Source organism: Leopardus geoffroyi, chromosome D1 (assembly GCF_018350155.1).
Source record: "Leopardus geoffroyi isolate Oge1 chromosome D1, O.geoffroyi_Oge1_pat1.0, whole genome shotgun sequence".
In the NCBI taxonomy this organism is placed as follows: Eukaryota; Metazoa; Chordata; class Mammalia; order Carnivora; family Felidae; genus Leopardus; species Leopardus geoffroyi.
The window spans coordinates 84936033-84961635 of record NC_059329.1 but is presented as its reverse complement, the minus strand read 5'-3'; the positions used below and the strand labels follow the sequence as shown (position 1 = coordinate 84961635).

At 42.6% G+C, this 25603-nt stretch overlaps 1 protein-coding gene across 5 annotated transcripts in view; it reads left to right on the top strand.

Annotated features, from left to right (window-relative positions):
* The window catches only part of MPPED2 (metallophosphoesterase domain containing 2), a 176874-nt gene extending 152890 nt beyond the window's left edge, over positions 1-23984 (top strand). For 4 of the 5 annotated variants that reach the window (XM_045484842.1, XM_045484844.1, XM_045484843.1 and 1 more), the window contains exons 5-7: positions 16328-16443; positions 19606-19719; positions 22589-23984. In XM_045484842.1, coding sequence (XP_045340798.1) covers positions 16328-16443; positions 19606-19719; positions 22589-22707 — 349 coding nt within the window. In that variant the 3' untranslated portion in view covers positions 22708-23984. The remainder of the gene's footprint in view (positions 1-16327; positions 16444-19605; positions 19720-22588) is intronic. The other variant, XR_006714152.1, reaches the window with a different exon arrangement.
* The last annotated feature ends 1619 nt before the right edge of the window (positions 23985-25603 follow it).

The window sequence follows — 25603 nt, the reverse complement described above, 5'->3', positions numbered from 1 at the left end:
TGTAAAGTGCTCAGAACAGTACCTGCCACATCATATGCTTTATATAAATGTTAGCTACCGTTAATAGGCATGATAGATAAAAGTGCAGTGGGATTGAAAGGAGCCTCATCTGTTTGGAACATGTACACTTATAGCAAGTTAAACAGATTTCTTTTCTGCAGGGCTTCTCAAGGTCTTACTATGGTTATGTTCACCTTGCACCGCCAAAGTGGAAGGGAAATGCAGTAAGTAGCATTTCTCGAACTTCTCTAACCCTAGAACCCTTTGTGACTCAGAACAGTCTCAACAGATCACATCTGTTGGATGCACTGTGGAAAATACCGCCCTGGAAGGAAACCTCATTTCACCTGTGTCCGACTCTTAGTCTGCGGCCCCTGGTCCTGGAGCCTCTGGCCAGCCAGGGCAAACAGAGCCATGTGCCAAGCATCCAGAGTTGAAAACCAGGCCTTCTTGGCTGCTGGGGACTTCCCTGGGAACCTGGCATTGTTTCCACACCATGACACTTGACAGGTGCATCCACGAAACCTACAAACAGTTTGGATCACAGTTCACTGTTTGGGCACCAATGGGTACAGTTTCAGAGTAATGCTGATAATTTGGGAGCAGATCACCTAGAACTTCTACCTAAAAATGGTTATTGTACTCCACAAAGGAAGCAATTGCCAAAGAGGAATTGTGTGAGGACTTTATAGAATTGGAAGCAGAGCATTCGGTTGTGTTCATTCTGGGGCATATGTTTAAAAAATAAAAAAACAAAACCCCATGGTGTCAAAAAAAAAAAAAAAAAAAAGACAAACACTATGGTGTCATTACTTAACATAGGCACACCTTGGATAAACACAGGAAATTTAATTTCTGGGGAATTTCATTTCAAGAAATCATGCCTGACTCATATAAAGCTACCTTTCAAAATAGAAATATAACATTTAGTTAAGCTCAGGCTTTTTTGTTGTGTTGAGTTTTGTTTTGAGAGCTATAAAGAAGTAAACCATAGCCCTCTTTATTTTTAGCAGACACCTCTAAAAAAAACTTAAACGGTGTTCTATTTATAAAACAAAGAGTCTGTTTTCACACAAACTTGCTTAGACTCTTTATTAGAAAAAGAGCAGGACTGAGTATCAGAAAAATGATATGTTTCTTTTTCAAGATTTCTTGAATTCATTAGCAACTCTTTAAGAAACAATGAAACAATTGACCTGTTTTTTTTTTTTTTTTTTTTTGTCTAAGGGAGGTCACCTGGAGATTGATAAATTACGCTTACTATTCTGACTGAGGAGTTTGGACCGAATGAGTAGCTTGCTGGGGGGGGCGGGGGAGGGGGGGAGTGTGAAATTTTAAATGAGAAAGGACAGTCTGGCTTTCTTATGTTGCTGAGTGAAAGACAGCAGACCTAAATAATTCTCTGGTTAACTTATTTCGCTGTCACATTATATAGAACATTTATAATTTCATCATCCTTCAAGGCATTAAAAAGAAGAAGAAGAAGAAAACTTGGTTGAGTAAATTCAATGGCTGTAAACGATTCTAGAAACTGAAAGTAAGTGAACCAGTTCAACTCGGATGAAGTGTTGGGAGTAGATGGCTTCCATCCTCTGCTTTATCTTCCTGATCAATTATTTCATGCTATTCCTGTAATCTTTAAGATAATAATAAAAGTCAACAATTATGTAATGCTTATTATGAGCAAAAGCACCCAGCTAAGAAGTTCACACGTATTATTGCGTTTAATTTTTTCAGCAATGTATCGATAAGGCAGATACTTTAATTATCTCCATTTTATAGATAAGCAAACTGAGACTGAGGGCGATGGAGCGGGAGGTGTTAGCACCTATTACGACACAGGTCGGACCACAGAGCCATTCTGGCAAGGGCTGCCCAGTTCTTCTTTGAGCCAGCAGCGCACCCCGGCTCAGTGCCAGAGGCACTGTGGAGTCGAATGCTGATTTCCATTCTGTGTTTTCATGGTAAAAACCCCAGAAAGCTTGGGACTCCAAGAAAAACCCCATACCACCCTTCACCAGAAGAATAGCTTTCTTGTTTTCTTCACATTTCCCCCAGTCCTTGCTCACCCTAGGAAAGCTTAGGTGTGGCCTCCTTCAGATGGCCATTTTACCTGGTACTTCCATTTGCAGACACCATTGTCTATTTACCTGGCTGTCCCCCATCCTCTATTATCTCTAATTCCAGTCTTCCCTGAACACAGAACCTGGGGTGTAGTAATAGTTCAGCAAATGTATGATGAGTTGGATGAAAGAACATGCCTGCATGCAGATTATACATAGATTCAGACATTGAGTGCTTTTTTAAGCAATATTATGTCTTCTTTTGTTTGTCACGAATGAAACTTCAATATTTTTTCTTCTGTTTTCATATTCATTATCTTTTTTTCTTTTGCCAGTCCTTTTTAAAACGTTTTTTAAATTTTATTTAAACCCAAGTTAGTTAATATATAGTGTAATAATGATGTCATGAGTAGAATTTAGTGATTCATCACTTACACGTAACACCCAGTGCTCATCACAAGTGCCCTCCTTAATGCCTATTACCCATTTAGCCCATACCCCCACCCAACATCCTGCCAGCAGCCCTCAGTTTGTTCTCTGTATTTAGAGTCTCCATGGTTTGCCTGCCTTTCTCTTTTTATCTTATTTTTCCTTCCCTTCCCCTATGCTTATCTAAGCAGTATCATGTTTTAGGAACTTTCTGTGTTGCTACTTACTCTTGGTAATTAGCATTTGCATAATATACATTTTACTAGATATTCCAATAGCGGTAATTATCTTACCATTCCTATTTTTTATGCAGAGTTGAGGATATACTTGTTTCCAATATTTTGCGCTTATGAATAACACTGCAGTGAATAACTTTGTGCATGGCATTTTTACTTACTTTTGGATTCTTTCATTAAGGTACAATCCCTAAACAGGGATTTCTGAATCATCCTATGAATATTTCTGTGCCTTGTGACTGTCGTGCAATATAAATTTAACATGAACCGAATATGTAATTTTATTTATTTTTTTTTTCAACGTTTATTTTTATTTTTGGGACAGAGAGAGACAGAGCATGAACGGGGGAGGGGCAGAGAGAGAGGGAGACACAGAATCGGAAACAGGCTCCAGGCTCTGAGCCATCAGCCCAGAGCCTGACGCGGGGCTCGAACTCACGGACCGCGAGATCGTGACCTGGCTGAAGTCGGACGCTTAACCGACTGCGCCACCCAGGCGCCCCCCCGAATATGTAATTTTAAATGTGCCTCGTTAAAAAGTGAAAAAAGATAAAAATCACTTAACAATATATTTAATGCAACCCAATATATCCAAAATATTTAAACATGTAATCAGTATAAAAATGATGATATTGTCACCTTGGGTTTTGTTTCATTGAACTTTCCAAAATACAGCATGTGTTTCATACTTACAGTACATTTCAAGCGGGACTAGCGACATTTTGAGGGCTCAGTAGCCACACAATGACTATTGTATGTGGCAGCACAGGCCTATGAAACATATCATCCAGTGTTTTTAAATGACCTTTGTTGTTTTTTTTTTAAATAAGCTCAGACATTAATCTGTCTTGCCCCATTCTAACCATCAGTCACACATTATTTGGATCACTTCCTTGGGCACTTATTCTAAATTCTCCTGCTTTTTTCGTTATTATGAATATTTTCTTGACATCTATTATGTTTCAGGCATCATGCTAGATCTTGGGCATGGCTCACAATCCACTGGGGAAGATAGACAAACCCATAACATGACCTTGCCTCAAATGCTTGTTGGAATGAGGTGGGACATCAGTTCAAATACACACATGCATACGCACAAGCCAGTAATAATGCAGAGGACGATATATCCTACAAATGACAATTACAGCGTTGAGGGGATCTGGGAAAGCTTCTTGGAGGAATATAGGAGTTGAGCCCTTAGGGCTCAGTAGAATTTTAATGGGCAGAGACAGGGGAGAACAGTTTTGCCGGTGACTATCTCGTTATCCCAGCCAGGTGGCAGGTTGGGATGGTCTCGCTTTGCATTTAGATCTCCCTGGAGCTCCTTGCCAAGGCCTTGCAGCAGAAGGTGCTCAATAATGTTTGCTGAGCCCAATTAATAATATATGGTTGCCTGGCATGGTGAGGGAGACACCAGGGTCTTTCTGCTTGCTTTAACCTCTGAATTGAAGGGGCAGCTTCAGCGTCTCACTCAGCCCTCTGATTGTGTGTCCTGCCAGTTTGCACTCACCGTTTTCTCATTGTACTAAATCGGTCTGGACCGAAGCTAGTTGTTTAGAGCCAAGATGGTAGATCAGTGGGGGCCAACACTTTAACTTACATCTGACCTCCTTGTCACTTATTCCGGCTCCTCTGAGCTTTTCAAACAGCACAAACAGGCAACACAGACAGCCAGTGACATGGGAATTAGAAGGCACTTTCCCTTTAGGTGCAGCTAGGTTTTATGGGCTTTTGTTTGACAGCCTTGCAAGGTTCATAAGGATTGTTATCCCTGTGGCACTGTTAAGGAAACAAGAGATCAGAGAGGTTACTTGCCCAAGGTTATATGGCAAGCCAATTGGAAGACCTAGAGCTGGAACTCATGTCCTCTGTCTCTTAACTCACTGCCTTGGCATTAACCAAAGCTGGGTCCCCTGTACCTAAATGTTAACACTCAGTGCTTTCAAACGAATCTTTCAGTTCTTTGGTATTTACATTCTAAGTCTGAGCAATGGAGAGAAGGTACACTTCGTGTTGATAAGAAGAAGATTAGGGAACAAAGAGCAAGGGATTGATGATACTAATATTTGTAGTGATATTAACATGCTGATGATGACAGGAGCTAATATTTAATGCTCAATATAGGACAAACATTCTGCCAAATGCATTACGTATATTGTCACATCTAATCCTCACAATAAATCTATGTGGTTGGCGTTACTCTTTCCACTTTATACACGAGAAAACTGAGATCAGATGGAAGAAATTTGCCCAAGGTTACATTGCTAAGCAGAAAGCAGTCAGAATTTGAACCCAGACCTGTCTAATGTTTAATCCTTTGCACAACAAAGTTATGTTCATGCCACCTCAGCTGCAGGTGACCATGGGCAAGTCCTTAAAATTCTGTATACTGTTTTCTCTAAACCTCATACCTTGCTCACCACTTGGAGTTATTGTGAACGAAGAAATGTGAGATGATTTGTAGTAAGTATGTGCAGATAACATGATATTGTCTACATTTAAAGCTGAAATTCCTCATTAAAATGAAAAGCATACCCACCACCAGCAGAGTGATGCTTGACATATAGCAGGTGCTCAGCAAACATGTATTGAACTACTTGAACGAAGGAAAGACTTCTGTTGCCAAAGATGCCTGCCTTTTGCGGGGGAGGGAAGCCCCCTAAGGCAAGCCCTGTCAGCTTCCTGAGCAAAAGTGTCCCAAATGCTCCACTCCCCAGGGGAACCACCTTGTAGTCAGAGTAGAGTCTTAAGTAGACCATGGATCTGTCTGCTCATATTCAGCTTGCATTTGGCTATATGAAGACTTTACACCAAATTATGATTTCTTTCCAAATGATATTAATCCTCATAGAAAAAGGAGAAAATAGTAGACAAATCAAAGGAAAAAAATCATCACTAATCCTCCTCCCACCCCCAAAATAACCATTCAGTATGTTGGTCTGTGTCTTTTTTCTAAGTATGTTTTGCATACTTGAATTCATACTGATATGTGAATTAATACTTTGCTTTTCCATTGACCATCATGGTGTATGCATTTTTTTCATGAAGTTACAAACTTCATGGACAGTCGCTCTTAATTCAGTTGACAAATACTAGAACATCTGCTTTGTGCCAGGTGCTAGGGATGCAGAGTGAACCAGACTGAAGTCACCTAGCTTACGGTCTTCCTGGTTACATCATATTCATGGAGAAGTTATTTTATTGTCCACTTATTACTTATTCTTTTACCATCTATTTTCCAGGCGGCAGGCTTTCTTGCCAGTGTGGTCCTCCCTAGCTATATCCCCGTGGTGCCCCCAAAATATGAAATAGTATAAAAAGAAACCAGCATTATTGTCGACATAAATGTGTGACAACCTCCACCCACACAGACATATTCTCAAATAAACTAAACGTAATGAAGTCTCTTGTTGGGGGCAGACATTTCATCGGCCATCCCATCTGTTAACATCAGTTCTTAAGAGTTTGCTATGCAACAAAAAATCTAGCTAATCCTGGACCCACTTTTCCTCTTACTCTTTTGGGAAATCTAAGTTAAGAAACCCCTCCACCTGCTAGGTTTCTGTGACATGTCTGCAGGGTAGAAGAGGGGGAGAGGAAGGTACAGATGCTCTCTGCCAAGTTGCCAGAGTACTTGGCAATCTTCCTGGCCCCTCCCATCCTGTTCGTCCTGTGCTGTAGAACCAGCCAGACATGTGACACACATTGCTCTCACAGGCTGCCTTTAGTAGGATGTGGTTTTGTGTTTTGTGGTCCTGGCTTTAGCTGCCCAGCCTTATGAAGGAGTGTGCAGGACGAAATGGAAGGAAATCTCCCCCCAAAAGTCTTCCTGCCAAGTATGCTCCTGGTCACCTCGTGGCCTGGGGGCGGGTCTTCACTTGAAGTCACTGGGTTAATTCTCAGATCATTCTGATGTTCCCCAACTTCCTCTGAAATTAGGTTACTTAGAAATGAAGGCCAAGGGAGCCTTGGTGGGTCAGTCGATTAAGCCTCTGACTTTGGCTCAGGTCATGATTTCATGGTTTGCAAGTTCGAGCCCCACATTGAACCATTGGGCTCTGTGCTGACAGCTCAGAGCCTGGAGGCTGCTTCAGATTCTGTGTCTCCCTGTCTCTCTGCCTCTCTCCCACTCTCTCTCTCTCTCAAAAATAAATAAACATTAGAAAAAAAGAATAGATTTAATAAAAAAGAAATGAAGGCCAGAGATTAAAGACTTCTGTCCAAGGCAACTTTACCTGTGAAAATGGTGAGCTATGGCTTTATCTTGGGAACTGTATTGAATTTTGTATTCCCAGCACCTACCTTGCCAGACCCTAGCTCACAGCAGGCATCCAGGTTATGTTTGTTGAATGAATAAATGCCCCAGAAGTACCATACTGAGCCCATCCTCACTGGGCTTTCAACTCAGTAACTGCACACTTCACAAAGAAAGAGACTGCATGTCTCCCTATGGCCAAGCTTAGTGCCTGGCACATCCTAGACTTTCAGAAACCTTAGATGAAAAAAATGGATGCAGTAAAGCCATATGAGGGGGTAGTGTTGAGCCATAAAGAGGAGTGGAATTCTAACAAATGCAATGACATGGATGAACCCTGAACACAACTGTGCTAAAGAGAATAAGCCAGACCCAAAAGGACAAATGTGGTACAATTCCACTTACATGAGACACCTGCAGTTGTCATATTCATAGAGACAAAAATTGGACCAGTGCTGGCCAGCGTCTGGAAGGAGGGTGGGGAGAGGGAGCTGTCCTTTCATGGGCACAGAGCTTCTACTTGGGATGATGAAAAAGTTCTGGAGACAGAAGGTGGTGATGGTTGCACAACACTGCGAATGTATGTAATGCCACTGCATTATACACTTTAAAAAATGGTTAAAATGGGGGTGCTTGGGTGGCTCAGTCAGTTAAGCATCTGACTTTGGCTCAGGTCATGATCTTGTGGTTTGTGGGTTGGAGCCCCACATCAGGCTCTGTGCTGACAGCTCAGAGCCTGGAGCCTGCTTCAGATTCTGTGTCTCTCCTTCTCTCTGCCCTTCTGCTCGCTCTCTGTCTCTCTCTGTCTCTCTCTCTCAAAAATAAATAAACATTAAAATTTATTTTTATTTTTTTTAAATGGTTAAATGGTCAGTTTTATGTTATATATAGTTTACTACAATTTTAAAAATGGCAAAAAAAAGAAAAACGGAGGAATGCTGCTTTTCTTTTTCTACTCCTCTCCATCCACTGACCCCTTTTTCTTTTAAACCTAGACAGTGGTGCTGGTATCCCTCTTTGAGAAATTCCCCTGCCGGGGGTTAAAGATCAAGGCAGGGCCCATTCTCTGGTCTGGGCACCAGATTTCCTCAGCCGCAAAACAAAATGCTATTTCTGGATGCACCTGGGCATGTCCCAAATCTGCTTGACCTGCCCACCAAGACAGAAGTTCTGCGTGGCCTTCCTGCTGCCCTGTCAGGCTCTTTGCACAATTGATGAGCATAGTCTCCTGCACAGCCCAATGGGAAGGCAACAGACACTGTAATGTTATTTTTAATAATTCAAGGCACACCACATTCGAAAACAGGTCATAGTGGGTTTTGTTTTCTTGGTTCCTGAAGGAAACTCCGCTTACACTATTTCCTTTCCAGCAGGGGAGAGGAAAATGGGTAACAGAGGCTTCATTCGGACACTTGTTCCTTATTAGTTACAGAAAAGGGACACAGTTGGCGTGTTTGCAAAGACCGCAGTGTGCCCTACCTGGTTTACGAAGCCCCTGCCCATAGCTCATGGGCCTCAGGTGACCGCCTTAGGTATGATTTGTTCCTGTCCCGTCCAGAGCACATAGACCACATTTATTCACTCAGGCCTGCGCCTTTACCAAAACAGTATCTGTTCTCATCCCCAGGACCTCATAACGAAAGAGTGAGTTACAGAGTCACAGGGAAGAGATGGGACTAGACAGCTGGCGTGAGAGAGGAGCCACCACTGCCCTTTGCAGGCAGCTGAGCCTGTGGTTTGGGCCAGGCAGGCTTCCCAGGCAGCTGCACAGGGCTGTAAATCTTGCCCTGAAGTTAAGCTGTCCCTCTCTCCTAGCCATGTCAACTAGTGCATGTGTCTCTTTGCTGCACAAGGTGTGACGTTCCTCCGTGAGCTAATGCAAAGCATCTTTTTAATTGCACGGAAGAGTAACTTCCAGGCTGCCAAGTGGAGGGACTTGGGGGAGAAGGCTGGCTTCTTAACAAACTCCAGAGCTAAGAAGAGAAAAGGAGGCAAGAAAGGGAGTGGGGCAGGCGTCTGCCTTTCATCTGGATATTCGGGATGACACATGTGGTGCCAGGGAAACTGCTATTTCTAACTGACGGGAAGCTTTGCAGTCAAGGGAGGGCTGAGCTGTCAGGTGAGCTAGAGATCAAGAATTATCATGACAGCTTCATGGCATGTGAAAGGGGCTGTGAAGTGCGGTGTGATTTTAACCAGCGGTGGTTAAATTAGCTTCTGTTAGACCTGGTGCGATGTGTAGTGGGAGAGGGGCCGACAGAGGTTGGGAGTGCCAGGCATGAGGAAGGTTGTAATTCTAAAGTGCCGCCATTTAGGAAAGAAAGTGTATGTGGAAACTGGCCCCTGGTTTCTGAATTTTGCTTACTGGAGATGCCAGGCTATGGTGATGGTGTTAATTAGTAGCTTGTCAATGCCGCGAGTGAACCTGTCCAAGGGCCCTGTTATTAATATTCCAAGGACCCAAGGACCCTCCCTTGAACTTCCCCCAATTTAAGATCCTGTCAAAATCTAACCACCTGTACTAGCCAGCTAAGCAGCCTTGACTAACGTTTTGCCCTGTGCTCTCACATTCCACAGGATTGTCTATGCAAGACTGAGCAAGCGAGCGAGTGAGCGAGTGCCTGTTTGAAAACTTCCACTCAAAAGTGAGCTGAGGAAGTGCCTTTTAATAAGTAATCAGCCCGAGGAAATCAGACTCTATCTAGCCATCTAGTAATGTTTGCCTATTCACTGGGGACTCTTCAAAAGTCTGGAGCAGGAGGGTCTGTTTACTTGATGGGCCGCAGCCTGGGAGGTTGTAGGAAGAAAACGTAACATGAGCGACTGTTTGTGTTTGTGTGCGTGCATGTGTGTGTGTGTGTGTGTACATGTGTATATACACATACACATATATTGCTCATATATCTTATATATAAATTAAAAGCTGCACATTAACACTTTGTGCCAGTACTCTCCCAAACGTTTTGCATAAATGATCTCACTTTACCCACATAGGCAGATACTCCATTTCGATTTGGAAGATGAGGAGACTGAGAAGCCAGTAAGTAGCAGACCTGGGGCTTTACTGGTCTGTGATTCCATAACCCATGTTTGTACCTCCTGCCTCCAAAACAAGAATGGCTAACTTTTTACAGAATCCCCAGGTTCTCACAGTCCTAAGCAGTGGCATGGCCGCTACCCCAGCTGTGAACCCTTGCACTTTCCCCTTCACACTTTCCAGGCAGAATCCCAGGGGAGCCCACCAGGCTTCCAAGCCTTCATCTTTGCAGGAGGCACCTAGGAGATGGTTAATCACAATCCCAATCTTGAGTCTTTGTGATGCAGCCTTCCCAGGACCGTCTGCACCTGGGGGAATTTGTAGACATTGACCAGCAGGTACCAGCGCCGTGAACCTGAATAGCCCATCTGAGCAGACCAAGTGCCGACTTTTCTTTAACAAATCCTACTTTCCTGGGGCGCTCCTGGCCCCCACTAACGTTGGTAGGGGAGTAAACAGCCATTCACCTGTCCCAACCTCAGATTTATGGTCCAGCAAGCTCCCTTCTGCCCACACCACAGCACCGTGTACTGCAAACACAGATGACCTTTGTAGCGATTTCATCTCAACCTGCTTCCATATAGAAAACCTGTTTTGTGTTGACATTGTTTGGAACAAATTCTGCCTATGTTAACTCCCTTAGCTCCTGCTCCTGAACTTTCAGCCTGGAGAGGCCAAGGGCCCCTAATTGCGAGAGCAAGGGGGAGGGAGCCCTGAGAGCACCCACAGCTTCCATCCATGTCTTTGGTCCAGTGGCTTCAGGCAGCTCTAGCTGCCTGAGTTTTCTAATCCCTCTCTATAAGGAGATGGGTTACAGGTCCTGATTGGCCCACTGGCAATAGGGCGCTTTGTGGGACATTTTCTTACAAGTTGGTTCCCATGTGGTATTTGTTAGTCACAGCTAATTATTAAGTCCTTGGCTGAGGCAATAGACATTGTTCCCCTGGATTCCTCCCTCCTCCTTTCCCCCCCCCCCCGCACCCCCCATTGCTACAGAACAAAACCCATTGTGGGGCTCGGGAGGTCGACTGTGCACATATTTTCCAGTGAACCCCTGATGGGCTCACTGCTGGGGTTTCATGTTTCAGGTTGAAACTCAACTGGATAAAGCATTATTCATTGATGCTGACACATTTGGTCTCTGCTCTGTGCAGTTACTTCTTCCACACTGGACTCGGTCCCTTACAGGCAATTTAGATAATTCATTGAGAGCAATTCACGGCATTTATTTAGAACATTGATAGTCTGCACAGACTTATAGAATGTTAAGATTTCTTGATCATAGGAGGACCATCAAGTGCTGGGTTTTGCCGGCTTTGCTCAGAAGCTCAGGCCAGAAAGGAGCAGACTAAGTGAGTGAGTAGGTTCGGAGCCCCTTCTTACCAGCCCTTCAGCAAGAGCACCCCTTCATGTCCCTGCTTTGGGTGTGTGGCTTCTGCATATGATTTCTGCAACCTACAAGCAATCCTGAAACCCAGTCATCAAATCCATGTACTCATTCATTTTTCAGATGAGGAAAGGAGCCCACTGAGGGGCCTTCTCTTACTGAAGGTTCATGTGAGTTTGTAAATTCATGCCAGAATGAGTATTAGCACACAGGTCTCTTCTGTATGCCCATTTATTACGCCATGCTGGAATAACTCTGGAACCCATCACTGGGCTGCTTTTTACCATTGCCTGGCCACTGTCTTGTGGAAAAGGCCTTATCTGGAGGATCTAAAGGAACAGAAAACATCCCAGAAAAGCCATAATAACATCTTGGAAGTCACACTGCATTTTTACTATGAGCCACTTCAATCACACAATGCCCTGGCACCGGCTGAAGTTGTACAGTGCTCAGCCTAAGAGACTGAACGGAGCAGCCCTGTTTTTACTTCACAAGTGTGTGAGCCAAAACCAAAACTGGGCTAGAAGGTTTTAGTTCAGCACTGTGCAGGCAAAAGCAGAGGCTTTGGAACCAGAAGATCCGGGTTTGAATTTGCACTCCACTCACTACTTACCAATCCTGGGAATATTGACAAGTTACTTGATATCACTGATCTTCAGCCTTTTTGTCTAAAAATAGAGCTGGCAGTACTCAAGGACTGTTAATAATAATTCAAGGATTGTTATGAGGAATTAAATTTAATAGTCTGTGTAAAACCTCTATATAAAGCATATCAGAGACTTGATAAATGTTCCTTTTCTTATAATTTAAGTTTTGTCTCACACTCTCATACACATACATACAGGTTTGAGTCAAAATAAATGCCAGATATTTTTAAAGTTTGCCCTTAACTTGGAAACTTCTGGATTTTGTCACAAGCTTAACATTAAAGTTTACCTTAACATGAAATTTGGGGTGTCTGTACACAATGGGCTTATCTTACTCTTTCGCAAAGCACTTAAAAAACGGAGCATTTCCTGGGGCAATAGGACTATAGGTTTCCCAAGAAGACTCTGTGAGAGAAACTCAGAAAGACTGGAAAATAAAGTCTTGTTCCTTTGACTCTGGAAGCCCCTGGGATGACCTGGGGGTCCAGAGGCTGACTGCCTTCAGACAGACTCTGGCAGCGAAATCAGAACCCCTCACTGTACCAACTACTTGGGTGTGCTTGGGACTCTTTCAAGCCTTCTTTATTTGCCATTCAGACAGGAACCATAGGCCCAGAAGCTTGTTTTCAAAACCTAGGAAAACAGATGTTTTTGCTTATTTTTCTCTCTCTCATGCCAAAATGCTCACTGAGTTTTCACTGGGTTCTGAACTTTTTTTTTTTTTTCTTTTACTTCTAAGACAAATCTTGGAAAGAGGTCATTGTGAAATGAAGGGAAACAATGGGCATTTCAGCTCTATTTCAGATTCTAATGAAAATGCTTAAGAACCTGAAGACAGGAAGTCCTAGAAGACAAATGTAAGCGAGATTGACTAATTGAGCCCAAAAAGGTTCTACCTGCTGCTTCCCTCAGGCCTGTGGTACCTGGTGCCTCCCCAGCAGCCTGGGATAAGAAAGCCAGCACTTCCTAATCCTCCAAAGAAACCAAAAGCATAGCATCTAGCTGAGCTACAAGGCAGTGTAGCTGCTGAGGGCTGTGTTGATTTTTTTTTTTAAGTTTTTTTTTTTTATTTATTTTGAAAGAGAGAAACAGAGCAGGGGAAGAGCAGAGAGAGAGGAAGAGAGAGAGAATCCCAAGCAGGCTCTGCACGGTCAGCTCAGAGCCTGATGTAAGACTTGAACCCACAAACCATGAGATCATGACCCGAGCCAAAATTAAGATGCGGATGCTTAACTGACTGGGCCACCCAGGTACCCCAAGGCTGTGTTGATTGAACACGTGCTGTGCTCTAGGTGAGGCCCAGGGCCAGTCACAGGTCCTGAAGTTTACAGCTCAGACATTTTAGGTACTGTATTAGTTTCCTATTGGCTGCTGTAACAAATTACCACAAGTTTAGTGACTTATAACACCTGTTTACCATGTTGCAATCTGTTGGTCAGAAGTCTGACATGGATTTCACTAGGCTAAAATCCAGATGTCAGCCGGAAAGTGTCTTTCCTGGAGGCTCTGTGGGAGAATTCCTTTTCTTTCTTTACCTTTTCCAGCTTCTGGAGGTTGCCCACATCTCCTGACTTGTGTTGTTCCTTCTTCATGTCCAAAGCCAGCAACAGCACTTTGGGTTTTTCTTAGGTTACATCACTCCATTCTCCTCTTCTGCCTCCCTCCTCTGCTTTTGGCGATGCAGGTGATTACATCACCCCCTGCCCCCCAGATAATCCAGGGTAATCTTCTTATTTTAAGGTCAGCTGATTAGCTCCTGAACTCTATCAGTATCCTTGATTCCCCTTTACCATGCAAGGTAATATATTCACAGGTTCCTGGGGGGCCAGGACATGGACATCTCTGGGGTCGGTTCAAGGGTGGGGGTGGACAGTGTTACCTGCAATAAGTACATAGGTCGTTTTTACACTAAACACAATAATTGTTTGAATTGGGACTCTTTCGATTGCAGACACAGAACCTAACTCAAGTTAATAAAAAGGAAAATATTTTATTAGCTTATATAGTTGAAAGGAAAAATGTGATTGGCTTCAGGCACAACTGGATCCGTATGTCCAAAAGGTCATCAGGGTACTCTTGTTTCTTTGCTTGGCATGTGTGTGTGTGTGTGTGTGTGTGTGTGTGTGTGTGTGTGATGATGATGATGATTTGATTCTCAAGCCCGGGCTGTCTGCATGGTGGCTAAGACAAAGCTTCCAGGCAATTCCAGGCCTACACCGTTCTCAAGACCCAGGATCCCAGAGAGGAACCCATGACCTCTTTTTAGGTAGTACCAGAAAAAGCCTGAGGATGACTCCCAGCTTGGGTCACATGTGCATCCCTAGACTAGTCACTGGTCAGGGAGATCCTAGAACAGGGTTGGGTCAGCCTTTGCAGAGCACATGGACTAAGAGGTGGAGGGAGAGGTTCTCCAAAAAACTTCAGGCACTGTTACAAAAAGAAAGGTGAAAGAGCCGGGCAGGCAAAAACCACTGATGTCCACTCCACCATCTCATTGCTGGATTTTAGAACCAAGTACTTGATTCCATGGTCAGAGCTCATTTGGCTTCAGGCAACAAGACACTGAACCTGAAAGAATACAGAAGAGGCTCACCCAGGGCAAGTAGGAAGTTAGTTCAAGTCTACGGAAGAAGAGGAATTGTGCAGTGGTTAAGAGTGTGGGTTTTGGAACCAGATTGTTTGGATTCATATCCAATTTATTGGTTGTGTTTACCTGTCCTCTCTGTGCCTCAGTTTCCTCCTCTGTAAAATGGAGTTAGTTATAGTACCTACCTCCTGAGCTTATTGTGAAATTTAAATGTGTTAATACAAATAAAGTGTTTAGAATAATTGTACCTTGACAGAGAGTAAGCCCTCAACAATTAATAGCTTTAAAAGTTATTATTGTTACTATAAGTAAGCCCCTTAGGATGGCTTAGGAACTTGGAAGATAGTTGTAGGACCCAAGTCAGGTGCTTTCTTGGTTTCTCTTTTTCTAACTGGGGCCACACAGTCTCTTACCTCTGGAACTTTCTTTCAAGCATCTCAGTGAGAACTCAGGTTTCTCACTTGTAAGGCAGATTTTCACATGGTTTTCAGTTGCCCTCTCCACTCTGTCCTTGCCTGTACGTGCCCACCACCAAATGAATGCTGGGTCCGTGTTTCTGAGTTCCAAGTCTTGAGAGAATCTGATAGTCTGGCCCATGATTGGCTTTAAATAAGATTGAACCTCATTTGACTTGCTGTGACTGACCAAGTTACCTTGGACACAGGGTCGCCTCTTTCAATAGGCACGAAAGGGGCAGCTTAAGTTGAAGAGGAAAGTTGAGCTTAGCCAGAAAATTGACCAACTTGTTTTTTACATGTATGTGCTAGCAAGGAGGAGTTTTCCTACAGAATGGGAAAGAGTCAGTTTCAACAAATAAAGGTTATATCTAGATGTTTGGGAATAGGACAGCACTGGGAACTGCTTTGTTCTGGTGTGATTTAGCCAGTAGTATGTGCAGAGAAAAATTGGTTATTCTATTATTATAAATGGTAGAGGCATGTTCAGCTCCAATTAGACGTGCTCTCATTGAGGACAAAACCCCCATTCATTCACTTTTGCCTGCCTGGAGCATCAACCTCAGAAACTCATTCCTGGGAGGGTGGACTGCTTACCTTCCCTGTCAGGAGAGTGGATTCCAGAATGACCCTCAAACCTTCCTTTTGAGAACAGGAGGAAAAGGCCATGCTTGCTCTTTGTTCCCTGGATCCCCTGTCACCTGTCAGAGCCCCGAACGTTTTCAGCTTTCTCAGTCCAGGATTTCAAAACATCTCCATGTACGGAGGTACATGCTCTACCTTCAGAGCCCTTGTCCTTTTCTCCAAGGACTTTTGTAAGAATCCTTCCAGCAAAGCAGTTTCGCAGTGATGGGGAGGAAGGGGTGCTGATGGAATTTCTTACCGGAAGGGTGGAAATGCTTTGGATCCAAGCTAGGCATCTTAGGAAGCATGGAGATTTGGGGGAGAAGACAAAACATTGTTAAGATTTTGATAGAGGTCGGCTGGGTAGAGTCTCCACTGTAAAGACTCTTGTGCCCCTTTCTGGTTGAACAATTCGCAGGCTCCACACTTGCTTTCAAATGCGTTGGTTTTGAAGCAGTCAACAAAAAAGCATCCTGCTGCCAGGGCCAATCATCAAAAAGAGACAAGAGAGCGATGCAAACCGTGGGGGAATGTGCGAGAGAGAAATATTGTAGAGCAGAAACGTGGCTCCACTGGCCTGATACCGTGTGCATTATCTCCCCCAAAGGACCCCGTGGTTTAATGGATGGGGCTTTAACCTGCCCAGAGGTCAGTCTCTGCTGGACAAGTGGAACCTCATCCCTGAGGGCATCGACATACTCATGACACACGGACCTCCTCTAGGTAAGTGAAGCAAATGTTGTCCTTTTGTCATAATAGATGTCTTTTTCCCCCAAGCATAATAAACAATGCTTCAGGGATATAATCATTTCCTTCAAAAAATGAAAAGTGAATACAAAAAGAAAAGCCAATGTCTTTAAAGAAACCGGTATGATAATTAAACTCAGCAGTTCTGCTAGGCTTACAGGTGTTTTTGAAATTAAATTTTTTTTTAATTTAGTTGAGTCAGGGAAAATCAAATCAGTATGGAGCACCACAGTCTTTGGAGCTCGATCATTTATTTTAAGAACTGTATTCACTTTGGAGTAAGGGAAGTGGAGACTGGAAGGAAGAAGGCACAGACCTCTCAATTGCAGGGCTTTTGAATGGCAACGAAATAATGGAAACTTTTGTTTAAAGTAGCTCATTATCCTTTCCCATGTAATAGTGGGACCTGGGAAATCTTTAAAGTTAAACATTTGAGCTGATTATATAAGCAAAGAATCCTTAAAAAAAAAACTAAGATGTTAAGTAAGGACTTACATTGAAAGTTACTTAAAGATACTCATCCTACAGAATCCTTGAACCTACAGAATCCTTGAAACTACATCCAGGTTTAGATTGCCAGCGTGCTTCAAAGCTACCTTTAGTTACGCAGGTTATGGGCCAGAATATGATTTTTTGACTTTTATAATTCTCTTTTAATTATTCATGAACTTGTTATCTCCTTGGCTTAGCCACAGAACATTGTCAAACAGGACTATCACCTGGATCCCCATTCAACAAAGGTGTAACTCTGGAAATTCAGATGCTTCACTTATAGTAGGAGAGCTTTTTTTTTTCTTTCTTTCTTTCTTTCTTTCTTTCTTTCTTTCTTTCTTTTTAGATTGCAGTAAAAAACATATAAGATGAAATCTACACTCTTAATAAATGTTCAAATGCATAATGCTAGCAAAGGTTGGTTTAGAGAAAGGAAGAAAACCCTTGTTACCAAATAAGTTATTTTCAGTCTTTCCCTATGGTTTGAGGTTGTGGTCCATATGACTTCCCTCCTCTGTCAACCTGAAAAATAAAAAATCTAACACACATCCCCTACTGTGAATTTAATCTTTGTAGATATTGTTTCCTCCAGCCCACTTAGGGCTGCTTTCCATCCCTTCCAAGGAAAGTGAGTGCTCTGTGTTTCACATAGAAATAGCAGAAGGGAGGGCCAAGGCATGAGTCATGGTGGCACATTTTAATGATGTGGAGAAGCAAGAGAAGAGAAGCAGGTTGTGTTGTAGACAGGGGAATTGTCCAGATTTGCACAGGATCTATCCGTTCCTGACTTTTTCAGTATTTCAGAATCACCATCCCCATGCCTTTTTCCCCCTATTCCATCCCATCCCACCCCATGTTTTAAAAGATCACACTTCCAACAACATTTATCATCATAATGAATTAAGCTCCCTATTTTGCAGCCATTAGGGACTAAATCCTGAATTGCTAGCTAAATATTCTGATCAGCCCTGAGTTACCCAGTGAGACCCTACAGAGAGAGCATCTCAGCCAACTCGGTCCTTTCCCTGAGCAGGCTATTCCATGCAGACATGATTCTCCTCGGGCTGTTTATTGTAAACAGGACTTGGATATCCTCAGCACAGACAGCTTTACATGACTGAAGTATTATTTGGAATATAACTTTGAGCAGAACACTTGATTCGCAGACTCATCAGGCCATTAATGTCGGTACAGAAGCTAGTGGTGGTAGTCCTAAGTCTGCATTCTAGCCTCCAAAGAATTGAGACATCCCAGAAACTTTGAATACTACTTTACTTGTAGTAAATATGGAGTAATCCAGAGAGTGGTTGTGCATGTAGCGAAGTAAGTTCTACCCCAAGGAGTTCCACAATAAAAGGTCAGGTGAGGTTTTCATAAGGTAAAGTTGAACCTTAATCAAAGTATGTTATTGGGATTCTTGTGAAAATGCTGGTTTGGGGTGGGGATGGAGAGGGGCCTTTAATTCTTTCCTGTTGAATAGCAATCTCACCGTGAGACTTTACTATCATGGTATAAGCAGGATGCCTTCTCAGGTTGATTGTATATGAAATGAGATAATTTCTTCCTTCAAGGAAAACCCATCCATGATAGAATATGCCAATCACTGTGGATTAAGGATTTTTTTTTTCCCCTAACAAACAGAATTTTGAAACCTCCGGTTGAATTTTTATAGGGCCCCCTTTTCATCTGATGTTCTTTCCAGACTCTCTAGCCACTCCCCACACCCGAGTTAACATGTCTTTACAGAAATGCTCTGTCTTCATTGCTGCAGTTCCGTCAAACAAAGTGGAATAAGCTTATCAGTCCGTTTCTGCCTGATCATTTCTGAATAGTAGAAATCACCAACAGAGCTGTGGTATGGATTCCCACTGATGACGATTTAGCCATTAGTCCAACCTGCCTTCTTTACACCCATCCTGCTCAGGCAAATGGGGTCTATTTCTGGCCATAATCATCCAGATACCTGACTTTTGTTATAATTGATGTCAATTTTTATGGATTCTCTACATTAAACGTGGAAGTAAGTGGCTTTTACTTTAAAGGTAGTCAGTTAGCCCCAGCTGACTGGATGCCACCTTGTGGTCACATTGCTGCCTATTGCCAGAGAGGAGACTGGAGGAGGAACTTGCCATTTCCAAGCTTTGGTCATCAAGAACTACCAAGGGTTAAAGTTGATGTACCTGAGGAGAGCAAGGTATCTTGTGGCCAGTTTACAGACAGTCCCTACTAGCCTGTCTTTTTTGAGCCATCTTAGAGGTAAACTGCTATAAGAAAGACGTAATAAAAAAAAGAGAGAAAAGTAACTGAATTGAGAAAGAAAGAGATATTGCAGGACTGCCGGGAATAAATGTCATTAGGCCCATGAAGATTTGAAACCAGGGCTGCATAAATCAAATCCCTTACAGAAAGAAAAAAAAAAATGTTAATTAACAGGAAGAAAAAAATGGAAACCAAAAAAAAATTTCAAGAACCTAAAGAAGACAAAGTGACAAGTGAAAAGTTCCTTAAAAGCCATTGTGAGCTTTAATGGAGAGGCTAGGATTACAGATAATGTAATAAACCTTCTGTGAGTTATGGCTTCCTGAAAGTCTAAATGAAACCTTACCTGAAGGAAAATTAAGAGTATTGATTGCATTTTGCCCTTAGGTTTTCGAGACTGGGTTCCAAAGGAGCTTCAAAGAGTCGGCTGTGTGGAGCTTTTAAACACAGTCCAGAGGCGAGTCCGGCCCAAGCTCCATGTATTTGGTGGAATCCATGAAGGTAAGACCAGCAGAAAGGCATTCACAAGGTCTTGTATCATTATTCATGATCTCATTCCAGAATGGGGACCTTGGGTACAGTTGGAATGACTGGAACAGTGTTGTCAAACTCTTTTTACCAGTGGCAGAACCTTTTGTAATATCAATTGTTAGGGGAAATACCTGCATGTAAAGCTGATAAATATTTTATATGGAGATTCTCCCTTTTAAGCAGAGTGGAGAGAAACAAGCAGGTCTGGTTCACCTTACGGAAAACCCAGCAACCCCAACCCCACCCCCACACCCCAAGGCAACTTCTGGAATCTCAGGGCTCTGATGAGGAATGTTTGCTAACCACCACTGTAGAACAGCCCTGAGGTAAAAAAGGACAAATTCTTTCTTTAAGACATTTAGAAGAAATGGCCTGGATATTAGACTAAACAACTTCCAATGCCTCTTTCTACCTGTAAATATTGTGTTTCGTATGGAATACACACAGGGCCCAAGAAGACAAGACTTTCTTTGAAAAATAACTTTGGACACACAGTGAAAGTTATAGAACAGAAATGGCAGGAACCTGCAGATTTGCAGGTAGCCATTTCCTTATGAACCTCCGAAAACCATTTCAGACTTCTCAGAAATCATCAGCGCTATTAGGTCGGGCTGAGGCTAAAGGGAATAATTAAATCTCCCCCAACTGGAAACTGGTCCAGTTGCCTCTTTCTGCCTTTCAAGGTAGGGTGGAGTCAAGTTCACAGAATCCAAAAGCCTCCCAGGAAACTTTAGGGCTCTAGGTTTCGTCTGTCCTTCCTTTTTTAAACTAGGGTCTTTAGACAGACACAAAGCTGTCTTTCAGCAGGCATTAGATTTTTCTTGGCCGCACCAGTATCTCCCGATTTCACGGGTTTGTGTGCAGTGGTGCGTTTACATAGGCAGCCTCCATATTTTCTACAGCTCCTGCTTACAGCTTGTACTCTGGAGTTCTTTATGAGTCTGCAGGTGAGTTGTTGAGGCCTACTTGTCTGATGAAGCAAGAAAACCAAGTTTGCTTTTCAAAGCCCACAAATCCATTGGCTTCCAGGTTAGGCATTAGAGGCATACGTATTGAAAATCATCCTCCTAATGCCAGAGAAAATTCAGCTTGCCCCAAGTGCAGGCACCAGCTGAGTGCATGGAATGCGGGGTGCAGCTCCGCAGGAGTGGACATCATCCTACCCTGACTTGGAGCCGTAGTCCCTGAAAAGGAGGGCATTTCTTTAAGGCATGATACCGGATTGGTGGGGGAGAATGGGTGGGAGTTCATGTCTAAACAGCAGTTCTGGGGGACAGTTATCAGGCTTGAATACCTACAGCATACCTCTGAGTTTGCATTTCATCCGGTTTTTTTTAAATCATTAATTAACTTTAAACTAGCCAGACTATTGGGGAATTCCACTGAAGCCCCAAAATAATAAACTTGCTTAGAAGGGAGGAGATCATATTCAAATAAACGTGTCTCACTTTTATTCACTTAAGACAGCTGAAGAGGGCAGAGAGAGGGCAAATACCAACCTCTTGATGGAGAGAGATAACAAGACTTTATGACCCCAGAACTAAACAGTGCACATTTTAAATGCCTCTTTTCTTTTCTTAAGAGATTTTTCCATTGACCCTCATTAAGCTCTCCACAGGCTTACTTGGAGAAATTTTAGCAAATGGAAAGGAAAAAAAAAAAAAAAAAAAGAAGAAAGAAAGAAAAATCTGTTGTTTCTGTAAGTCCTGATAATTTTTCACGGACATATTTTTTTATGCCATAAGAGCCTGATACCAACATAGAATTACAAACTTAATTGCAGAGGTTCTCAGGTAGATATAGGGTATCCAGGGATATGTGCTAACTTGCAAACATGCTAAAAATTTCAACGATTTAAAAATTATCAAACTGGAAGGGAGCCCTGGGTGGCTCAGTCAGTTAAGTGTCTGACTCTTGATTTCAGGTCAGGTCATTGTCTCATGGCTCATGAGTTCAAGCCCCACATTGGGCTCTGCACTGACCGTTTGAGCCTGCTTAGGATTCTCTCTTTCCCCCCTCTCTCTCTCTGCCCCTCTTCTGCTCTCTAAATAAGCAAATAAATAAATAAATAAATAAACATTTAAGAAAATTATAAAAGGGGCATACATACCAAAGACCCAGAAAAACTTTCTTAACTTTCTTCCAGTAGGTTGCAAGAGATTTATATTCTGCATGTGGGAAGTGTTTTGGCTTGATCCAGTGCCCAGGTGAGCTTAGGAAGCAGGGTCTTATGGTGATGTCTCTGCAAATCACTTCGGTGTTCGGTTATTTGACTTTTTTGAGTGAAATGGAATCAAAGCCACACAATTCGAGGAAGTTAAGATCAGTTATCTCCTAGATAAGGAAGCTGAGCATCCTCCCTCCTGGATCCCAGTGCAGTGCTCTCCCCCACGCCCCCGCCCCCCAACTTGTCCCAAAGCCCATTTGGGATTTGGATGCCTGTGCCCTGAGGAGTCGCTTATGTTACTCATTCTGTTCCCTAGAACTCAATAATTAATGCAAGGCTTTGAAATGAAAATCATATTTTAAAAAGAGGGGAAGAAATGTTTTTTCTTTATTCTCACTAGTAAAGAAATCACAGTCTTTCCCTGACAAATCTAGTGTTTAAATAAGAAAAAAAGAATCACTTTTCTTTGAAGTAGAGGATTCTCCCTTTAAAGAAAACAGAATGTAATTGGAAGGCAGCTTCTGAAAGCTGTTATCATCTGGGGAGGCTTCATTGAATCTCATCTCACTGCCCACTGGCAAAGATTTTTTCAGTTTTCCTTGCCTGACAGCTCACCACTGAGTCACTGTCATTTGTATATATTACAGTAAGCATGACACTCTGTCTCCACAGGTTACGGCATTATGACCGACGGTTATACAACGTACATCAATGCCTCAACGTGTACAGTCAGCTTTCAACCGACCAACCCTCCAATTATATTTGACCTTCCAAACCCACAGGGTTCCTGAAGCTCTAAAAAGCCCAATTGGAATGTGAGGGAAGGTCTATAAACTGTCATTTTTCTAATTATAAACTTACATTCTCTTACTTGTTTATTTCCAAATCCTGTGAGTTCTTTTTGTAAATTACTGGAACACAAATGACTCTAGAGGTTGTGCTTCTTTATTTTTTTTTAAATGGGGCGTCCATTCGAAATGAAAGGAGCATTGTGAATTTGTAAAATGACTTCCGTTTTCTCAAAGGCCACGCCATTGTAAATTGTTAGTATTCGCCAAAGGACAGCCAAGCTTTCTTTTTAAAAGGTGATGAAAGTCTTATTTTAATATGCTTTAAGCTGGAAGAAAAAGAAAAAAAAAAGAAAAGAAAAAAGAAACAGGTAGGTAGTGTTTTAAAAACCACCCAGATTTGCACAACTGTTTAAGAGTATTGTTTGAAGTATTTTATTTTTTGGTGTTTTGTTATTGCTGTTGTTTTCTTGGTAATGCTTCTTTTTTGCAGACGTGGCCTGGATTTATAACAATCTTTTCGGCAAAAGTAGGCGTGGAAAAGACTTCTCTTCACACCCTCACTATAAAGAAAGCTGCATCCGGAGAAGAAAACGACCCTCGTTTAAAAGGATGGCTTAGCTAGTGAGATCCATGTTGTGGTTATACAAGGTCTCATTGTTTGTTTGTTTTCTTTTAAATTATTTTAGCTTTAAAAATATGGAAATGGAATCTGTCAAGAGCAGGTATTTCACGCAGTTAAAAAAATTGAGCGCGCAGACTCCTTTTCAGTATGGGTTTATATATATAAATATTTTTTGTGTATTATGACTAAGTTAGGAGTTTAATATTGCCAAGGACAGTACAACTGCAAAGCGATGCTTTATAGCAGGGCATCGCAAGTCCGAAGGGGCTGACACATTTTCTTAGAACTCAAGATCTCAAAGAACTTGAGTTAAATCTAGGTTACAGTTACAGGCGTGTACAGACTTATACATGGATGCAATGGAAGGTAACTAAAATAAGGCTTAGTTGTCCTTTATATTTAAATACCCTGAATTGTCTTCTTACTTCCTCTCCCTCCCCCCATTTTGCACTGTGTGTCGATGCAATCTTCGCTAGCACAAAATATTGTCGCTAATAGTCATTTCTGTTTTCCCATTGTAAATGCTGTTAAGCTTTATCCTATTTTATGTTACCTTGTTAATGAAATTTAGGAAAGCAGTTGTTTCTTTTAAATTTATTGTGATATTCTATATCTAGCGGCCTTTATATGCAAATAAAATTGCAAGATTTTTAAATCTGTCCTGTTTGGAGGGTTGGCTAGGAGGATGGTGGTTTAATCCCCAGCTGGGGAAAGGGGGTGGATTTATTCATACGCAACATTAGCACTCCCTCTCAGGAGAATTAGAATAAGTGCTTTTTTTTTTCTGATTTTCAATAAGTCTTTTATTGCCCACCTTTCCCAGGCTGGCAGGTAGATCGATAAGGCACTCTGTCTACTCTTTCCTTCCATCGCACTGTCATATACCTTGCCGTAGGTTTCAGAGAGTGAATATCTCGTCTCGGCCATTGTAATTTCTATAGGAAGGGTCCCGGTGCAGTGGAGGCTGGAGATGCTATTGTGGATGTGTGATAGTGAGAAGGTGAACCAATGGGTAATAGAGTGGCCACTACACAGTCTCCCCAGGAGCAGTTACCATCGCCTCCTCACTGTTTTATTTATTTATTTATTTATTTTTATTGACGTCCATCGCTAAAATGATATGGTAGCCAGGAGGCCCGAGGCAGTGGTGGGGTGTGGAAAATAAAGTTATGTCTTTTTTATTTTCTCTGGAACAGCCATTGAAGAAAAGCGACATGATCTTGAATCTGCAGTGTATCCCAAAAGTCTATGTTCCAGTGACCATCGGATTGTATTCTGACACATCTTCCTTCCCTCCTCTCATTGTGGACTCTTTGGTGTCATTGCTGAGAAGAATTTTTGATTTCAGTACCAGCAGGGTAGAGAGAGTGTTTTAGGCCAGAATTCCAGCTCAGATGCCCATGTAATCATCTGGGGCTATCATAGTTGTTAATATTTATTAAGTGTCTTAGATGCCACCCAGAGCCTGTGGTGGATGCTTTGGTCTGAGCTCCCTTCCTGAGCAGAGGTGGTCCATGACCAGAGTAACCATGATGGGCCAAAAGAGGTCAAAGGAGGTTAACTGTGAGAGGTTAACAGCCCTCCTCTGATCTGCTACATCAGTAGAAGAAGGTGTTGACTTCAGGGCACTCCCTAGGGAGCTGGAGTGAGAGGTGACTGAATGGAAATTTCATCTGGTTACTGAACAAGGAGCTAAGCTCGGACTTCTGGAAAAGCAGGCTTTCCAGAGACAGGTGGATGATCACGATGACAAGTGTGCATGCACAGCCCTTGACAGCATGTCTGGACCCAAACTAATTAAGCTAAGCACTTACCAAAATTGCTTTCCATTGTGAGTGGGCAGGAAGCAGTCCAGCCTGCTAAATCTACAGGCTAGACTGGCTCATGGTCCAGGTTCACCACTCCGTATGTATGAACTACCTCCAGGAGGGCCCGAATGACCGTCCAAAGGCCTGAAGCTTTCTCCACTGGGCCTTCTAACAAAGGAACATTTGAAATAACTCTTACAAATTGGCACTTTCCACTCTTTCATCACCAGGCACTCTGCTGAGCGGGTCTCCTATGTTGTTTCTAATACTCACAAAACCCTGGGAGAGGTCACGTAAGCCCCACTTTATAGATAGGAAACCAAGGCTCCAAAAGTTAAATAAATTTCCCTAGGAAAATGGAAGGTTCAAGACCAGGTCTGTCTGAATTCATAGCCTCTGCCCTTTTTATCACCCTGCCTCTGGACTAGAAAAGTTGATGCCCTTCAGCAGCTGATGGAAAACTGCT